The 19,605-nt window shown below is 47.4% G+C and overlaps 1 protein-coding gene and 1 long non-coding RNA gene across 3 annotated transcripts; one reads left to right on the plus strand and one right to left on the minus strand.

Annotated features, from left to right (window-relative positions):
- Positions 1-677: 677 nt before the first annotated feature.
- LOC116859203 lies at positions 678-10,409 on the minus strand. Its single transcript, XR_004381108.1, has 3 exons — positions 10,288-10,409; positions 7,709-7,928; positions 678-699 (listed from the first exon to the last, which is right to left on the minus strand). It is a non-coding gene; the product is annotated as an uncharacterized LOC116859203 (long non-coding RNA).
- A 4,690-nt stretch (positions 10,410-15,099) lies between these two features.
- Positions 15,100-17,709, plus strand: ASCL1 (achaete-scute family bHLH transcription factor 1). Of its 2 annotated transcripts, none has more exons than XM_032844316.1 (2): positions 15,100-16,178; positions 16,556-17,709. In XM_032844316.1, the coding sequence occupies exon 1, from the start codon at positions 15,430-15,432 to the stop codon at positions 16,129-16,131; it is 702 nt and encodes a 233-aa protein (XP_032700207.1). In that variant the 5' UTR covers positions 15,100-15,429; the 3' UTR covers positions 16,132-16,178; positions 16,556-17,709. The 2 variants fall into 2 exon arrangements, with proteins under 2 accessions (XP_032700207.1, XP_032700206.1); XM_032844315.1 differs by having other exon boundaries at positions 16,550-16,613.
- The last annotated feature ends 1,896 nt before the right edge of the window (positions 17,710-19,605 follow it).

Raw genomic sequence — 19,605 nt, forward strand, 5'->3', positions numbered from 1 at the left:
CTATTTTTAACTTCTTAAGGAATTTCCACACTGTTTTCCAAAGTGGCTACACCAACTTGCGTTCCCACCAACAGTGTAAGAGGGTTCCCCTTTCTCCACATCCTCTCCAACACATGTAGTTTACTGTCTTGCTAATTTTAGCCATTCTAACTAGTATAAGGCAGTATCTCAATGTGGTTTTAATTTGAATCTCCCTGATGGCTAGTGATGATGAACATCTTTTCAGGTGTCTGTTAGCCATTTGTATGTCTTCTTTGGAGAAATGTCTGTTCATGTCTTCTGCCCATTTTTTGATGTGATTATCTGTTTTGTGTGACTTGAGTTTGAGAAGTTCTTTATGGATCTTGGATATTAGCTCTTTGTCTGTAGTGTCATTTACGAATATCTTCTCCCATTCAGTGGGTTGCCTCTTTGTTTTGTTGACTATTTCCTTTGCTGTGCAGAAGCTTTTGATCTTGATGAAGTCCCAAAAGTTCATTTTCACTTTTGTTTCCTTTGCCTTTGGAGAGTTGCTGTGGCCGATGTCGAAGAGGTTACTGCCTATGCTCTCCTCTAGGATTCTGATGGATTCCTGCCTCAGTTGAGGTCTTTTATCCATTTCGAGTTTATCTTTGTGTATGGTGTAAGAGAATCGTTGAGTTTCATTCTTCTACACATAGCTGCCCAATTTACTAAAAGGGTGTATCTTAACTGTTATTACTACACACACACACACACACACAGAAAAAAAAGAAGAAAAAGTAAGTGGTCACTATGTGAAGTGATGAGTATGTTAATTAACTTGACTGAAGTGATATGAATATTCAAGCATCCAGTTGTATATCTTTAATATACATAATTTTTATTTGTCAATCATACCTCAATACAGCTGGAGAAAAAATATTATATGCCTAGGCAATCTCTGTCATTAAAGAAAACAGAATTTCTTTCCTTGTTAGGAATATACTTGACAAAAAAGTATGAAAAACGATTAACACAACATTTTTTCCTTTTTTGATAAGAATTCTGTCAAAGAGGAGATCCTGGTGGCTTGGTGGGTTAAAGCCTCTGCCTTTGGCTCAGGTCATGATCTCAGGGTCCTGGGATCAAGTCCCGCATCGGGCTCTCTGCTCAGCAGAGAGCCTGCTTCCTCCTCTCTCTCTCTGCTTGCCTCTCTGCCTACTTGTGATCTGTCTGTCAAATAAATAAATAAATAAAAATCTTAAAAAAAAAGAATTCTGTCAAAGAAATGTATCAGAATTCTTGTATTAAATGGCAGAAATATACAGTGGTTCTACAAACTTGTGTGTGAAGTGCTATGCTTTCAGCATCCAAACTATCAATACTGAAGAACAAATTTTAATCATATACTGCAGAAAAAAAGATTTACCTTTTAATTCACTCTAAAGACAAGATGATCAAAGAGTGCACACCAAAAAATATAGACGTTAGTTACAGAAGTTTATCTGACACTTAATTTATAAAAATATGTTAATTTATCTGAAATGTGTCTCATTTTGCTAGCTTTAAATCATATATAATTTGTATTTCTGCTTTAAAGATACATTCATTTTTCTATATAATATTTGTAACCATATATCTTTTTCCTAAATAGAACCCCAAAATTTTATAAGCTTCAGGGTCCCAAAATTTGAATCTGCCCCACATAGGACTTATGTGGTTAAGACAGGAAAAATATCCTGCCTGAATCCAACTTAAAGTCCAATGAGAGAATAGACAATGAAACAAGTAGTAACAGCAGGTAAGGGGTAAGCTGGGTCAGGGCTGGAGCTATGGGAGAGCAGAGGAGGTGCCCTGCTATGTCCAGGGTCCATGATGACAGTTAGGAAAGGAAGGTATTACCCAAGCAGAAAGGTGAGGTGAGATGCCCTAGGTAGAAAGAACAGCCTGAGCCTCACATAGGAAGAGCATGAAATCTTCACCAACTAATCTAGTGTTCATGAGTTGTTTTTAATGAAACCTTTGATGACTTCAAACAGCTTGGGACTCCTCCTCTTTTATTGCTTCCCTGAATAGCCTTTTTCCTTGCCCTCTTACGAAAGGGATATCGTGTGAACCCTCCAAACACAGGAACTGAGTCTTTTTTTTTTTTTTTTAATTTTCGCATCCTGGAGCATACTACATACTTGGCATATAGCTGATATTCAATAAATGTTTTTGCAAATCATATTTATTCAGCTCCTGTTATGTGTCAGGCCCTGTTCTGGATACTGGAAGTCACTAATAAATGGAACAGACATAGTCCCTGCCCTCTTGGGGTTTACATTCTCGTGTCTGTTGAGAGAACGGATGAATGGTAGTGTGCATGCTAATACAGATCACAAAAAGAGATGTTAGGAAAGGGGATTGATCTAATCAGAGTCTGTCCCTACCAACCCCTATTCCTTAGTTCCAGAATTCTCCTGTGGACATAATGATGTCACTCTCTTGTTTAAATGTCTCTCAGACCAGTGGTGCCTGCATGGCTCAGTCGTTAAGCATATGCCTTTGGCTCATGTCATGATCCCAGCATCCTGGGATCTAGCCCTGTTTTAGGCTCCCTGCTCAGCAGGAAGCCTGCTTCTCCTCTCCCACTTCCCCTGCTTGTGTTTCCTCTCTTGTTGTGTCTCTCTCTGTCAAATAAATAAATAAAATCTTAAAAAAAAAAATCTCTCAGACTGTAACACTCAGACCATTGGTCTGTCATTCAAGGCTTCCCATAGCCCCACCTACCATGCCCAACCAGTCCAACCCAATCCCTTAGCGCATATCTCCTGTTCCTCCCATCATGCTCCTTCTCACACATTTGTGGAAACAACATGAAGAGTTCTGACAAGTTAACAACCCTCATTATTTGATACCATCAATGTCAACTACACTTTAATCCTGATTAGGTACTTGCTACATACCAGGTTATGTATTCCTTGGAGAGATGATCTGATTGCTTTCTTGAGGTTAAGAAGATACTCACATAGAAAGGTCTTGCTGATCTTCGGGAGCCTATGACAACTAGTAAGTGAATGGACAGATGCACCAAAGGAGGGGGATAGTTTTTCTGAGTTCTTTAAATTTTTTATGGAATACATTGCATGCCACTCTCTGTATCACAGATGTGCATACATCTTATACCAAGTCCATTCATTCCATCAATAAGCATTTATTGAGCACCTGCCTTGTTCTAGATACCATGCTGGGCATGCAAAGGAAGGCAAAGCAGAATCCTTACTATTATGGAGCATCAAGAGCAGTGGATTCTTGTCCTAAGAAAATTGGGAAGCTATTTAAAGATTTGAATAGAGGAGCAATAGGGTACATTACACTTTGAAAAAATTACTTTGCCTGGGATATAAAAATACCATTTCTTTACACTCTTGTGTCTTTTTTACATTTGACTATGTCATCTACTTAGATTGTTCTGGGGGCAGTGAGAAGAATGTATTTGAGGGAGATTAAACTGGAAGCAGAATGACCAATTGGAATACTACTGAAATAGGGCAATGATATTAGCAATAGACAGGAGGGAAATGGTATCTATTATCTATCTATTATATTTAATAAATATAATTAATATATTAATATAATTAAGATGTATGTTGTGTATAGGTAAGACTCAGCAGCAGTGGAGGGGGTGTGGGAGAGCAGTGAGAGTGTAGGACAACTCCCATGATTGTGTTTTCAGTGCATGAGTAGATGATGCCCAGCCCTGAATTACAGGGCAAAAAGGAGGTAAAGATTTGAGGGAGTCAGAATGATGAGCCCATTTTCAAACATGTCGCACTGGCTATACCAGTGGAGCCCCCGGTAGTGATGCTGGTCACACAGTTTGAGATCCACAGAGAGGTCCAGGGTAGAAATAAGAATTTAAGAGTCATAAGCAAAAGACATGGAAGCTAAGACCTATAGACAACGTGTGTCATTGGGAAACTTTATGGTGGAAAACTAAAAACTAAAACTAAATGGAAACTAAGTGGAAAACTAAAAACTAGTACTGAGAAAAAATCACCCAAGGGATAAGAATCATGGTAGCCAGAGGAGGAGAGAACATCAAGAAGAGGTGAGAAATCAGGGCCAAGTGCAGGACCTGAGTAACTACTACATTTAGCAAAGCAGAATACCGGTGGTTGTATTAATGTGTATTCTTCAGAGAATCAGAATCAATAGGAGATATCTGTATCTATGTCTGTATCTATATTTGTACCCATAGATAGATAGATAATGAGAGAGAGTATAAAGAATTGATCGCATGGTTACAAAGACTGAAAAGTCCCCAAAACGGCAGTCAACAAGCTGGAGCCCCAGGAGAACAGATGGTGTAGCTCTAGTCTGAGTCCAAAGGCTTAAGAACTAGTAAAACTAATGGTGTAAGTTCCAGTCCAAGTCTGAAGACAGAAGAAGACCAATGTCCCAGCTTGAAGATAATCAGGGAGAGAAAGAGAAAAAGAGAGAGAGAGAGAGAGAGAGATCTCTCCCTTACTCATCCTTTTAGGTCTATTCTGGCCAAAGATGGCTTGGATGATGCCCACCCACATTGGGAGAGCAATCTACTTAATCCACCAATTCAAATGTTAATTTTGCTCAGCACACCCTCAGAGACACACTCAGTATACTGTTTAACCAGATAGCTGGGTAACCCATGGCTCAGTCAATTTGGCATGTAAAATTAACCTTCGCAGTGAGGAACTCCAGTAGGGACAAATCTTAGACTGTGAGTTGATATAGACTACTGTTCTAAAAAATCTGACTGAGAGGTGAAGGCAGTCATAAGATCAAGGAATGGTTTGGCTGTTTTTAAGGATGGGAAGATAAGCATTTTATGTTACAGGTTTAGGAATTAATCAATCGCATTTTCCAGGCTGAATTTGGGAGAGACCAGAATAGGAAGAAATAGAACTTGAGAAAGGAGGTTGGAGAGACGTCCAGCAAAAATGGGGATGAGAAGGAATCAGAGTGGAGAATGGAAAGCTATGATTTCCAAGATGGAGCTATTCTGGGTGTAGACAAAGCCCAAAATGTAGTCTCAAAAGGAGTGGCCAGGGGTGCCTGGGTGGCTCAGTGGGTTAAGCCTCTGCCTTCGACTGGGGTCATGATCTCAGGGTCCTGAGATCAAGCCCCATATCGGGCTCTCTGCTCTGCAGGGAGCCTGCTTCCCCCCTCTCAGGCTGCCTCTCTGCCTTCTTGTGATCTCTCTCTCTCCCTGTTTCTGTTAAATAAATAAATAAAATCTTAAAAAAAAAAAAAACTCACTTAATTAAAAAAAAAAAAAAAAAGGGAGTGGCCAAAGGGGAGTGGAGGTTAAGTTTGCTGGAGTCTCAAAAGTCAAGGAAGCAAAAGGCTCCATGCTGGGTGGGTTGTTCCCATGGTCCTTTTATCTAGACTGAAAGTTTCTGACCATTCTTCATACACAACATCAAAGACTATCTCTGTAATAACTTACCAATCCTCTCCACCCACTTCAGAAGTCACTAGGATGTCCCTTTATGCAAAGAAAGTGTATCTATGGGGAGATTCGTTATTCACAGTTCTGAATAATGGATACTGATCTTATCAACTAGAATACCTCTAGAGTATTAGTCCTCCGTCTTCATAGTACAAAATGCTTACTCTATAGCTTGTCAGTAAGGAATATTGGGAGTACCTGGGTGGCTCAGTTGCTTAAGTGTCTGACTTCAGCTCAGGTCATGAACTCAGAATCCTGATATGGACCCTCATGGCTCCACACTCAGCGAGGAGTCTGCTTCTCCCTCTCCCTCTGCCCCTCCCCCTGCTTGTGCTATCTTTCTCTCTCTCTTAAAAAAAAAAAAAAAAAAAGACGATGGGCCCTGATTATGCCTTGATGTGCCTGAGATGAAGCTTCAGAATCTGAAAATTAACAGGCACCTCATATATATCTAATGTGGGTATTGTGGGGACACGATACAAGGAACACAGCCCTCTATGGTCGAAATGAATTGTACAAGATTTGTAATTGTACAATTAATAGAATGGACTCCTAAAGAAGGAATCCAATGGCAAGATTTTCATGCAGTTCTCCCTGCAGTTTTAGAAATAACCGGCAGGTGGCGAGCGACTCACACAACCCGCAAGGGAGGACTAGGAGATTTCCCAGGACCCAAATCCCTGACCAAAAACTTCTCAGGCCAAGTAAAGGAGAATCCTGTTTCCCAAACAAAACTGTCGGTGAGAGTGGTGCGTTTCTTCCCTTCACACCCGAACCCTGGTGAGCCAATGGCCCACATCTTTCCCTGGCCTCAGGAGCCTAATCCTGGTACCAGCAGTGGTCCACAGTATAAATTTGTGAATGAGGTCATATGTTCCCTGAGGCTCTTCCCATAAAAAACTGAAAAAGAAGTTGGTCTGCTCAAAGAGGGGAGCCCTTGCCACTAGAGGCTCACATGATGATGCCTGTATTGTCTATATAGTCAGAGCTGGAGCTGAGGTACCTTTGTAGTGTCTCATTTTGTAGAGGAAGGACAATCTAGGAAGAGGATGAGCAATTTGTCTGAGGACACAGAGCTAGAAAGTTTCAGAACCTGGAATTTGTCTATTGACTTCAAGTAGCTTGCTTTTTCACTGTACCTAACACTACAGGTGTCCATGTGTTTCGTTTGCTGGTGTCTCCTCACCACTTGGTAGAAGCTCCAGATGACTGTTTAGTTGGGGAGGAGGAGCTGGATGGCGTTAGGATGTGTGTATATAACAATTCCACCCTTTGTAACACTGTGTATTTCCTTGGGGGTAACCTGGTGGATGAGGCAGGGTGAGAGTCCAGACTAATGGAGCTTGAGGCAGAGGGCTCTCCGTCATGGTCCCACTGTGGTTTTGATGGTCTTCCTTTCTTACACACCTCCTCTTCTGCCTGCTAAACTACAAGCTTATTGAAGGCAATTATTGTCTTATTTCTAACTATGCTCTGTAGTTATTTCATGAATCAATGAGCATAACAACCTTGAACATTTTTGGATCCCAGTGGCATTTTCTAACATGTTAGATGAATAGCATATACCTCCTGTTATGTATTCAGGATGCTTGCACTTTTTAAAGATTTTTTTAAAAATTTATTTGACAGACAGAGATCACAAGTAGGCAGAGAGGCAGGCAGAGAGAGAGGGGGAAGCAGGCTCCCCGCTGAGCAGAGAGCCCCATGCGGACCCTGAGATCATGACCTGAGCCGAAGGCAGAGGCTTAAGCCACCCAGGCACCCAGTATGCGTGCACTTTTTAACAAATGCATGTACACTATCCACTGTGTCCCAGGCACTGTCTTCAGCATTTTACAAATACTAACTCATTTAATTTTGCTTTTGTTGCTGTTCTTTAAGGTTCCATGCCAATAAATATCCATGTATCAGAAATTACCCTCTTCATCCCCCTGCACACCCCTCCTCCCAATAAAGACCCTGCAAATACCAGGCCTAGGAAAGTGTGGAAGAAGGAAAGCGTTAAGGAGAAGAAGGAAAGAGTTAACGGGCCACCTGGGCCCTGTTTTCCTAGCAGAAAGCGAGCCCTGGCTGTGGCTTCCTTCCTAACCTTACGTGAGCAAACTTTCCACTTGGCCCTTGGGGCAGTCGTCCAGGTCGGCATGGGAGGTGGAGATGGCTCACAGCCGCCCGGCTGATTTATAGGCCAGAGCATTCCCGGGCAGCGCCGCAAGGAGTCGGGCTGAGCTTGGACTTTGGGAGGTGATGATGGACACAGGACACGTGGCCACACAATGGGGACACACGACTGACCTCAGTCACTTCGGCAAACTGCCCCTGCTTTCCGGAGGCGGCAGGAGCGCTTAGGGAACTCCAGAACCCGGGGCGCTTGCGTCCTTCGCCCCAGCCCGTAGCTCCCGTTACCCTGTTGAGCGCAGGGAGTACCCAAGCGCGTTCAGGGACCCCAGAGCTCTGAAAGGCCCCTGACCTTCAAAGTCGTTCTCAGCGCATGGGAGTCCTGATGCGTTTCACACTGTGTAAAGAAAAGCGCAGAAACCGTTTCAGCTCGGGGCTGAGATCGGCCAGGACGCGCCTGGGAGGGAACTTTCCTCACATGTCAAATATCAGCCCCAGCACCCGGGAATTTTGTGACACCATAGTGGGCTAGGGAGGGTGAAAGACAGAGGAAGGGTCAAAAGGGGGTGGTGGAGTGCGTGTTGTGTGTGTGGTGGGAAGTGGGGGGATAGGAAGAGAGGATAGGGAGAGGAAAGGGGGAAGGTGGCTGAAGGCGTATGAATTTGAGAAGGAGCAATCAAGTTGGGGGGAAATAGCAGGACTTTTTTCCCCCTCCTATATGCAAACTGTCAGTTTGGGTTAGCACGAGTCCTTATCTGGCTCATTAGCATGAGCTGTGGCTAACGTGCTTAAACCCTCTAATTATTTATTATGCCGTCACGGAGCAGGTCGCAACCCTGGGGCGCGCTTGCAGGGGACCCGTAGAGGCGGGCACAGCGCGGGGCTGGGGCGCAGCGCCCAGTCTAGCCCTGAGTTCCCAGGGTGCGATCCTCTCCGCCAGGAGCCCCACAGGGCGCTGTTCCCCGAGGCGACGTTGCGGAGTTGTTGGGGTGCATCAGAAAGACCCTCTCCCCAAAATTCACCCCAGACCCAGAGAGTCGTCTACACTTTGTTCCCGATCTTCTGTATTGCCAGTTCCAAAGACTGAAGTTGAAGGAAGGAAAAAGGATTTTTGCACTTTTGCAAAAATGGAAGCCATACAAGGAGCTGGAACTTGGGAGGGGTGGTACTTTGGGTCCCTGTTCTGGAGGAACCTAAAGCTTGGGGGAGCCTGCCTTTCCTCCCACTGCACCCCCGCCTCCTTCCGAGAGAGTTCATAAATGCTGGGGGAAACAGGAGCGGCTGAAAGCCGGTCACTCCCGTCCAAGGTTTTATTCAGAAAACAGTTTCAAAATAAGTTAACCTCTGTAGGGTGTTTTTCCCCCTCCCCTTCTAATTGTCCCCCCTTCCCCCTCCCACTCTCCATTCGAGTCTGTTTTATGTTCCTCTGCGTTGTGCCAACTATTTTATCTTTATTCCTTCTCTTTCTCTTTGGCCATTCATTCCTTTTTTTGTGTGTGTGGCTTCTCTGGCTGATGTGTGGCTCGTTACCACCCACTGCACGCTCGCTCCTGTAGCTGAGGTGTTTCTATACAAACTCAAGCGTCCAGTTGTCATATTAATTATTACACTGAGTAATGACTGAAATGGTCAAAATAAGGGTAGACTCGAGAGCGCTTTTTCTTGCTGCTCAAAGATTCAGCAAAGAAGCCGTGCAACAAAGCAATAATTGGTCCCCAGAAACACTCCGACAAGGCATGGAATATAGGTTTCATAGAACCCTGTGATTGTGAAGGGGGAAAAGCTCTGAATGGACCCCACGCTTCTTTTCTAAACTCTCTTGCTGAGCAAAAAATGGACCTCTGTTTGAATACTGCCCTGATCCTTGAATACTATACCCAGCAGAGAAAAAAATGCACCATTTATTGTAAGTTTTTTTTTTTTCTTCTCCAGCTATTCATGGGGTCTCTGTGAAGAATCAGCTGGTTTTGTTTACCGTGAAAGACCTTTACTTTATTTTCATTCTTGGAGGAGGTGGAAGGGGGGAGGGAAGGAGAGCCATGTGCCTAGACCTAGAGGAGCTGGCCTACTGTAACAAAATAGAGTGTAACAAATCCTACAAAAGTTTAGAATGTATTGATTCTTTGGAGAGCTATATAGATTAACGACTTTCTTTATGCTTAGCCCAGGAAGGTATTTAATCATAATGTAAATGGGGCTTTAGAAAAAAATAAAGACTTAGCAGCGTTACTTCTCCTTATTTGGAGAACTTCAAAAGGACTTGTGAGAGTGGCTGCAAATTACTCCCTCACCCTACCCGAATCTCCCCTCCCCAACCAAAAAGCCACAATAAAATAATAGTTTGTGCTTTTTTTGTTTTGTTTTTCCAGCTTTTTTTTTTTTAAGGCTTATTGAAAAAGCAAATAGATTTGTTTGAAGCCTGGATTCCTTAATGCAGGTGCAGGCCTGGCTGCTGTGACCAAGCAGGCAAGCCAAATCCATGGTTTATGCTGTTCTGCCTCTCCCCACACCCAACCCCTTTTCCCAGGCCAATCCGGGCTGGTCAGACCCAACTCAGGCTAGGCAGCAGCAGTTTCTGGGGTTACCTTGGGAAAGCTGAGCTTGGAGACAATAGATTAAACAGTCAGAAACTTTTCCTTTTTCCTGGATAGGACAGTGTCAAGTACAGACTTAGAGCAGTGTCTACCCCAGGCCAGCGGCCCTGTGTTCCAGCTACTGGAAACCAAGTATCTGCTATGAACACCCTGTATACTCACTTTTCTTGAGGCATCGAGGCTTCTGATGCTTAGCGCTCACTCAAATTAAAGGTTGCACTAAAAGTCTTGTCTCCAAATCAAGAATCGGAGGCCTGTGTTCATCTTTGTACTTTCTTTGCTCTTTGTTCAGGATTCACCGTAAATATAATTTTACCAAATGATCTGTTGGATGGAAAATCAAGCTTCACTTTTAATGTTAATTCCCCTCCTTCCAAAAGAAAAAAGCACAGATGGAGCCTTTTAAGAAAGATATGGCTGAACTCCTTTCTACAGAGAGAAGATGCACAACTCTGGTGTTTGAGGATAGTGTGTGAACAAAGGTGGCACAGGCCTGGCCTTCAACTGTGAGTGGAAATGAAGGTGGCAGACTTGGGGCATCAGGACCTCAAATGCCCTGGGGGGGGCAGATCCCCCTGCATCACTAGGAAAGCTGTCTCCCCACACAGGTACAGGAGCTGAATATATTCAAGGTTTCATCTAAGGTAAGGTACTCTTCCAGGATTCCCTAGCATAGAAGAGGGGCCTGAGATGCTAGAGAAGGTAAGGAAGGGTTTTTACCGTTTTTGAAGAGAAAGAGAAACCTTCGCATTTTTCTGGGATTGTCTATATTCTGGGTAATACACACCAAAGGAGGTCAGCGTATGGCCACCTTATCACAAGAATGGCGATCCCTGACATGTGTGGAGGGATTTACAAAGTGAATTCACGAACAACATCAGATTTAATTCTCCTGACAGCATTGACAGATAAGCAAAGAAAATGTCACTACTCCATTTATGGATGAAGGTATTAAACGCTCCTTTTGTGCATTTTCTTCTCCCTCCACATCTAGATAAATGACATTTTGAGTGTCCTAGTCAAGTAAAGCCCAGGGGACTTGCTTAGAGGCAGGGCCCTTGGTTGGCAAGGGAGGCACAGAAGGCTAGGGGTAAGGGCCAATGGCTCTATTAAATCCGTTCATGTGCAGGCCTTGAAGCATGTCTGTATCTGAACTCACTTGCTTCTGTTTTATGTTAAAATCTTGGGTCCTATCTCTATCTCCTTGATTTTTGACCATACCACCACTTCTCCAAAATGACAGAAATTACCCACTTCCAGGTGCTGGGACTGCGGGACAGGGTGACAGTGGATCTCCAACTGCTGGACAATGGCTGCAAATGATTATCACAGTGTGGTTCCAGTAAACTTAGAGCCCGCATCCTCCTACAAGCCCCTTCCTGGGTGGGCTATATGAACAGTGACTTTCTCATAGTTTTAGAAAGGCTGTTCTCATCAATTCCTTCCGATCTTAGACCTGCCCCAGAGCGCTCCATATCCATCTTGCTGAAACCTCAAAACACTTGGAGGTCGTACTACAACTATGGGCATGGTACAGATGAGGAAACCAAGACTCAGAATATAAGCTATTTGCTTCATGTCACAGCTGTTAGGCAATGGAAATTGGATATCAAATCAAGTCCATTTGCTTCACCTCTCAGTGCAAGGTCTAGGGTTCCCCGGGCCTAGGACAGTGCATGGCAGTTCTCTCAGAGGTGTGTGTGTGTGTGTGTGTGTGTGTGTGTGTGTGATATCATCTAGGCCCCAGGGTCAGAGGCAAGATTCTCAGGGGCTCTTAAGCTTCAGTCCTTTGTTCCAAACTGGTGACACCACCCGAAAGGCAATTTCAGTGGGAAACTCACTTTGGTAGGGCACAGTCTCCAAAGACAGAGGCCAAGCCCCTAAAAAACAATACTAAACCACTCTACCTTTTGGTTGGAGAAGATGGAGAGGAAGGGTTAGGGCTTGGTGGGTTAGGGCTATGGTGAGGAGCATCCTTTGAGTTTACTCAAATAGGCAGAAGGGAACGCCTGAGTTCTTTGAGATTTTGCAAAGCCCTTAAGAAGCAGGCTGAGGACGCTGGAGTAGGGAGGGTGAGGATGGGATTTGGTTCTGGACTGGAGCAGGGAGAATAAGGACACATGTTCTAGGGCCGGAAGGATCCCAGTGCCCGCAGTCTTTTTTCTCCTGGGCGGAGAGGAACGCATATGGCCACTACAATGCATGGCTTCACTAGCTGGAGCTTCTATTTGGGTGCCCATTTTCTGGCGTGTGTGGGGTGGGGGTTGGGAGTAGGCTCTGCCCTTGAAGTCCCTGATCATTAGGATCTCCATAACGCGTGAAGTCCGCACCCGAAAAGGAAACTGAGAACGCGTGCTGGCTGTTGGCAGATTTTCCGCACTCGCAGCCCCATCTCGAAATGAGCTGGTGTAGCCGCTCCTGCACAGATGGAGCAACTGAGGGCCGTCGAGGAAGAGGAGCTTGTTCAAGGTTACAGTGCAAACCAGGATTATAGACCTTGGTCAAATGTGGAATGTTAGAGTCTGAATGGAAGGGCGCTTGAATCCGCCTTGGAAAGAAAAAGCAGTCAGATGGGTCGGTGTTGGCGACTCCCCGCGTTTTGCTAAAAAGGAGTGGATAGGGCCCAGGAGGCTTTTCCGAGACGCCTCCTAGCGGCCAGCACCCGGGGCTCACAGCTGGGGCTCGTGCGTGGGGAGGAGTGCCTGAGTAACCGCTATTCTCCAGGTGGTCTGCGGCTTCCACCGACGAAAGCGGCGGTGTGGCTCAGTTTTAGGCCCCACAACTTCCTATACTTCCCGGAAGGGAAGACAAAAGTGATCCTGGAGTCCTCTCAACTCCTTTCCTGGGGTGGGGTGGGGGTGGGAGGAGAGGACAGAGGTGTAAACCCCACCGAGTCCAGCAGTCCTGTGGGGTGAAGTCACAGGTTACTGTGTGGGGAAGGAGGTTCACAGAACTGGTCTCTGTTGGTCACGGCTCCCTCCGATGCTTCCCAAACCCACACGTTTTCGAAGAGGAAACTGAGGCAGAGAAGAGAGGTGCTTCTCCGGAGCCATCCGTCTTCACTGCCCATCACCACCGCTATTGTTCTGGTAACACTCCAAGCCAGTCACACATACCAAAGGCGGCTCCTTGGGTCACCCCCACAGATCCTTTAGAAAGACCGTTCTCCACAAAGGAAGTCCAATGAGAAGCAATTCTTTGGATAATTCCCCCACAATCAGCCCTGCTTGCTGGTCTCTGATCAAAACTGTCTGTCTCTACCGGACAAATCCACGGATGATTGTCCTCTTCCTTCTGTCTAGGGAGACTCGACCTGAGACGCGCCCCACACTTCTTCCCCTGCCTCCACTAGAGCGGTGCCGAGATGGGACCGGTGGCTGGGTCCGCATTCTCCGCAGAGCCCCGTCCCAAGGCGCCCCAAAGCTGGACCCGGCCATACCAGAGAGCGCCAGGACCAAAGCCCAGGAAGGGCGCCTGGGTGGGCGCTGTCCAAGCGGCCGAGCCACCGCTGTAAGCGCCTCCCCCTCCCTCGCCGCGCCAGCACGCGGCCCCGCCGGGCTCCGCTCCCAGTCGCCTGCCACCGGCCCGCCGGGCACACGCCTGGGGCGAGATGGAGGCTGCGCCAAGGCCGCCGAGGTGCCTGCGGCGGCGTGGAACAACCAGAGAAGCTCCTCTGGTCCCTCAACCTCTACCCCCATCTCTTTCCTCAGACCCACCCTGAGAATACCCCAAGAGTACTCCCCTCTTTATCCATCCCCCAGCCGAGTCCGGAAACAATCCTTTGGGAAGGGGGGCGATGCTACAGGCAACCGAGGTCATGAGGGGGGAGGGCGGAAATCGCTGCCATACCCCTACGTATAGCACCGATCACAACCACCCCCAAAGAGAACACCTCTGGTCTTGTTGGTCCCCTCCACATTTACTCAGTTGTGGGAACCAGATCCTAGTTTGTCACCTGGATGGGACGTTGGAGACCATCTAATCCAAACTTCTGTTGCTACAGATGAGGAAACTGAGGCTCGGAGCGGTTGCCACTTACCAAGGGGCCACAGAGCTAGCGAGAGGATGCGTTGGGACCCAGTCTTAACCGCAATTTTATTTACTTAACAGTCCAGTAATTCCCACGGAGTTCTCCCCATCTTTCTAAACTTCAATTGCAAATTGCTTCAGCTCCCCCAAACAGCAAAGACTCCCAAGAGAATGACAGTGGATGGGAGATGAAAGCAGGAAAAATAGAGCCCCATTCTCCCCAACCTGCCCACCACCCGTGGCACTTGTCTGCTCAAACCCTTCTCTGTGCTCTGCTCCAGTTGTCAGGAGAATCCCGAGGCACTTCACCCCCAAACCTTTCCACCCATACACCCCCAATTCCCAGGGCTACTGGCCCCTCCAGGGACGCTGGCCCCCCCTTTCTAGAGCCGCCCCCGGCTGCAGCCCGCCCTGAGCGCGCCGCCTGTTTATTCAGCCGGGAGTCCGGCACGCGCCAGGCGCACGCACTGCAACAACAAACCCCACTGAATGGAGAGTTTGCAAGGAGCGGGCGCAGGGACCGGGCGGGGGGGAAGAGGAGAAGAGGAGGGAGAGTTTAGGGAGTGGGTGGGAGGAGGAGGTAGGAGGGGGGGAGTGGGGGCTGCAGCCGCTCGCTGTAGCAGCGGGGAGTGGGGGGCGAGGCGGGGCCAGGGCTGCGCGTGGGGCTGGGTGTCCCATTGAAAAGGCGGCCGCACTCCGGCCGCCCAGCACTCTCTCACTTCTGGCCAGGGAACGTGGAAGGCGCACCGACAGGGGACCGGCCAGGGAGGGCGAGTGAAAGAAGGAAATAAGAAAGAAAGGGAGTTAACAAAATAATAAAAAAACAGCCTGAGCCACGGCTGGAGAGACCGAGGCCCGGCGCAAGAGAGCGCAGTCATAGGGGGCGAAGAACGGGAGGCTCAACAGACGGTGCTCACCACTGACTTTTGCTTCTTCGGCTTTTTTTTTTTTTTTTAAACAAGAAGGCGCTAGCGGCAGCCTCACACGCGAGCGCCACGCGAGTCTCCTGAAGCCAACCCCGCGAAGGGAGGAGGGGAGGGGAGGAGGTGGAGTGGAGGGAGGAGGAAAAGCTTTTGCACCTTCTTTGCTCCCACCCTAAGAAGTCTCCCGGGGAATTTTTTTTTTTTTTTTTAACTTCCCTCCGGCCTCCCTCTTCCTCTCTCCCCTTCTTTCCCTCTCTGTTCGTGCGCCCAAGTCCTGTCTGCGTCGCCTCGCGCGTCCGCACCTCGCGTCCCCGCTTGCTCCCATTCTGCGACTCCTTGGCGGCCGCTGCGCATGGAGAGCTCTGCCAAGATGGAGAGCGGCGGCGCCGGCCAGCAGCCCCAGCCGCAGCCCCAGCAGCCCTTCCTGCCGCCCGCAGCCTGCTTCTTTGCCACGGCGGCGGCGGCGGCGGCGGCGGCAGCGGCGGCGGCGGCGCAGAGCGCGCAGCAGCAGCAGCAGCAGCAGCAGCCCGCGCCGCATCTGAGCCCGGCGGCCGACGGCCAGCCCTCAGGGGGCGGTCACAAGTCAGCGTCCAAGCAAGTCAAGCGACAGCGCTCGTCCTCGCCCGAACTGATGCGCTGCAAACGCCGGCTCAACTTCAGCGGCTTTGGCTACAGCCTGCCGCAGCAGCAGCCGGCCGCCGTGGCGCGCCGCAACGAGCGCGAGCGCAACCGCGTCAAGCTGGTCAACCTGGGCTTTGCCACCCTTCGGGAACACGTCCCCAACGGCGCCGCCAACAAGAAGATGAGCAAGGTGGAGACGCTGCGCTCCGCGGTCGAGTACATACGCGCACTGCAGCAGCTGCTGGACGAGCACGACGCGGTGAGCGCCGCCTTCCAGGCTGGCGTCCTGTCGCCCACCATCTCCCCCAACTACTCCAACGACTTGAACTCCATGGCCGGCTCGCCGGTCTCCTCCTACTCGTCAGACGAGGGCTCTTACGACCCACTCAGCCCCGAGGAACAAGAGCTGCTCGACTTCACCAACTGGTTCTGAAGGGCTCGGCCTGGTCAGGCCCTGATGCGAACGGACTTTGGAAGCAGGTAGGTCGCATTTGGGAGCGAACAGAATGATTTTCTTACCTTCCTTCTTTTTCCTCCGTCTTAGTGTCTGGAGGACGGAGACTGTCTCCACGGAGATTGGGGGTGGGGGGAGATTGGCTGCTGATTTAAAAAAAAATTGTTAAAGTTTGTCGACTTCAAATGCTGCTTGGTTTGTTTCAGTATTGGCCCCTGGGAGTGGCTTTCCCTAGTTCTCCAAGGACTGAGGGTGGAGTGAGGTGGAGGGCTGCCGGAGACTCGAGTACCCCGACCTGTCAAAAGAGATGCTCTACCTGACAGATCCTTTTCCAAACCTTCACCTTCCCCCGCCGCCATCCTCCAAGTTCACACTAACCTCTTCCCTTCTTCTTAAGTTATAGGGTGACCGCACAACCTGCATCTTTAGTGCTTTGTCAGCGATCTTGAAGGGAGAAAAAAAGAAAAAAAGAAGAAGAGAAGAAGGAAAGAAAAATGAAACAAAATAAAATCAGGCAACCAACCCCAAGACCAACTAAGCCATGCATGCCTGAGAAGCAAGGCTCTTGCAAGGCGGGGATACGCTCAGAACTGTGTCTTTGCACTCCAGTCATTAACGGAGCTATGAAGGGTGACTAGAACCTGAGTCAAAGCCCAGAATGCAGCTTGTGTGCATAAGCAGTGGGCTCCTGGCAGAAGGGAGCAGCACAGCCCTACAGAAACTCCCACCCACCAGTAACAGGCAGAACTGAAAGCACTTGCTAGGGTGCCTTCACCTCCCTGCCCTCTCTGAAAGCGCAGTTCTTAGCCCTGTAGAAATGGGTTAGTGTCTTTCATCTCAGTATCCCCCATCCCAGTAAGCTGTGGACATTTGTCTGCAGTGAAATCATGCTCTACTCAGTCCTTTGAAACTCAGATCCTCCTGGGGTGGGGGTGGGGGGACTCCCTAAATCCCATTTCCTCACACCATCTTTTCTACCATTTTCGTCATAGAATGCTTCCAATCTTTTGTGAATTTTTTTATTATAAGAAAAATCTATTTGTATCTATCCTAACCAGTTTGGGGATATATTAAGATATTTTTGTACATAAGAGAGAAAGAGAGAAAAAATTTATAGAGTTTTGTACAAATGGTTTAAAATGTGTATATCTTGATACTTTAACATGTAATGCTATTACCTCTGCATATTTTAGATGTGTAGTTCACGTTACAACTGCCATTCCCCCTATGTGGTTTTGTAAAGAACTCTCCTCACAGGTGAGATCAAAAGGCCACCAGATGAACTTCAGCACCAATGTGTCTTACTTTATAGAAACTTTGTTAATGTATTAATGATGTTATTAAATACTGTTCAAAAAGAACAAAGTTTATGCAGCTACTGTCCAAACGTAAAGTGTGGCAGCCAGTTGGTTTTGATAGGTTGCCCTTTGGGAAATTTCTATCACTGCCTTTTTTTTTTCTTACTGTTTTATTACAAACTTACAAGAAACGTGTATAACCCTGTTTTATACAAACTAGTTTCGTAATAAAACTTTTTTCTTTTTTTACAAATGAAAATAATCAGCTGCCTCCAAGTCTTCCTTGACTCCACTGTCCCTGTCCAAGTTATTTTCGAAATGCCAAAGGGAAGGAGTGGGTGGTGGACAAGAGGGTGGTATAAAACATGCCAAGGGGCAGAAATGACAAAGATAAGTGCTATGACCAGTCCTACCCGAGGTGACTCTATGATGAATGCAGGGGGAAAGACTTGCATAAGCAAAGACCGCTTTCTTCCCTTTTTATGCTGCAAGCACACACACCTCAAGAACAGGTACTTATAATGGCTGTGATGTCTTTTGATGGGTTGATTGTGCATTTTTAAAATCCCCTGGAAAGTGAACTGGAAAGAGAGGGTCCTCACCTTACTTTCTAACCCTTACCCCAATTTGGGATTTCTTTTTGTGAAACTGGAAAGGCTGGATGGGATCATGGACATTAGGGGTGGATGGAAGGCTGGTAGTACTGGAGCCTGGGCATGGGGGTGGTAGCATCCCCCTCCCCACCGCCCGCCGTTCTCCCAGTGGTGGGTGTGTTCTTCCTTCACTCCTAGGCACACATTTTCTCTTCCTTTGCCCCACTCCACACACTTTCCATGTTGATTTTAAGTAAAGGACACGTATGATATGAATTCCTTGCAGAAGGAGTTAGATTTAAATGAATGAAAGCCTTAGAAATGTGTGGTCGCTTTGAGACACTGGCCTATCTAAGCTTGTGACTCTATCCGAATAGCGTGAGCTGCGTGTAAAAGTACCCAATTACCAAGATTCAAAAAGAAATTGGTGGGTTTTTGGCTGGCTTGCTTCTTGTCAGTTAGCAAGGACGTGATCAGAATCCTACCCCCTCTCTCGCCAGCTCCTAGCTCGCCGCCTGCATTACTTGCAGATTCAGTTTGCGTGTCTCCAGCCAAGCGGAAAGCCTAGCGCAAAATGCATCTTACAAAACCCAACAAAGAACGGAGAGCCAGCACGTCTTCCAGAGTTAAAAATCTAGTCTGTGTTGGTACATCTATACCATTTAGTGGCACAGAATAATCATTTTTTAAAGCCGCGATGCACGGAGCACGCCACAGCGTCTGATGTCATTTTGCTAAATGACCCTCTATAGAATGCACATTGAAGCTTCAGTCCCTTTCAAAGAGATGAGCGTAATTAAGGGGAAAAAAAAATCAGTAAATTCCTCATCGCCATAAATAATCGGACTTTCTGCCAGCAGTGGGCCAATTTAGAGCTTACTTGAGGGAAGTAATGCCTTTGTGATGCCTGCTTTTATTTTTATCTTCTCATTTGGAGGACCAGAGCTGGAGGTCCCCCCCCCCATTTCTTTTTCTTTTAATTTAGCTCCTTTGCAAGTTTCCAGATAAGGTATGCAAAGAAAGTGTAGCAAGTCATTTATGGCTATGAATATAACATTAGGATAATGTTTCAGCCCCCACAAAGGGGATTTTTCCCCCCTTCTCCTTCTGAAGACAGGTGTTCTTTTACTCACTTCTGAATGGGAAATATCCAGTCTCGTTAAACTCGAGGCAAAGTTAGCCGTTGTTTGCCACAATGCGAAGGCAAACTCTAAAAATTCACAAAAACACACACAATTTTGCCGAAGCTAGGAAAGGGCAAAGCGGGGATTGGGCAAAATCTCATTACATCTGCTCTAATCGCTTAGCAACACAAAGCCGGGGCTTGTGCGGGGAAGGGAAGCCATTCACAGTGCTCTGACAGGCCGCATTCAGCCAGCATTAGTCAGCTCCATAAATCACCGCTGCCCATTGGCTGCGCGGCGGGCTTTGCAGCGGCCCTGGGCTGTCAGCGAAATACAAAATGTAGACCCCAGAGGCTAGCAATCGCGGCCTCTCCCCTGTCCTAGCCCCCACCTCACTTTTTTTTTTTTTTTTTTTTTTTTTGGAGGAGGGTACTGGAG

The sequence above is a fragment of the Lontra canadensis genome, unplaced genomic scaffold (genome assembly GCF_010015895.1).
Source record: "Lontra canadensis isolate GAN:19392208 unplaced genomic scaffold, GSC_riverotter_1.0 scaffold150, whole genome shotgun sequence".
Lineage (NCBI taxonomy): Eukaryota > Metazoa > Chordata > Mammalia > Carnivora > Mustelidae > Lontra > Lontra canadensis.

Excerpts from the sequence above, each read along its gene's own strand:
- ASCL1 (XM_032844316.1), top strand. The coding sequence starts at position 15,430 with ATGGAGAGCTCTGCCAAGATGGAGAGCGGCGGCGCCGGCCAGCAGCCC.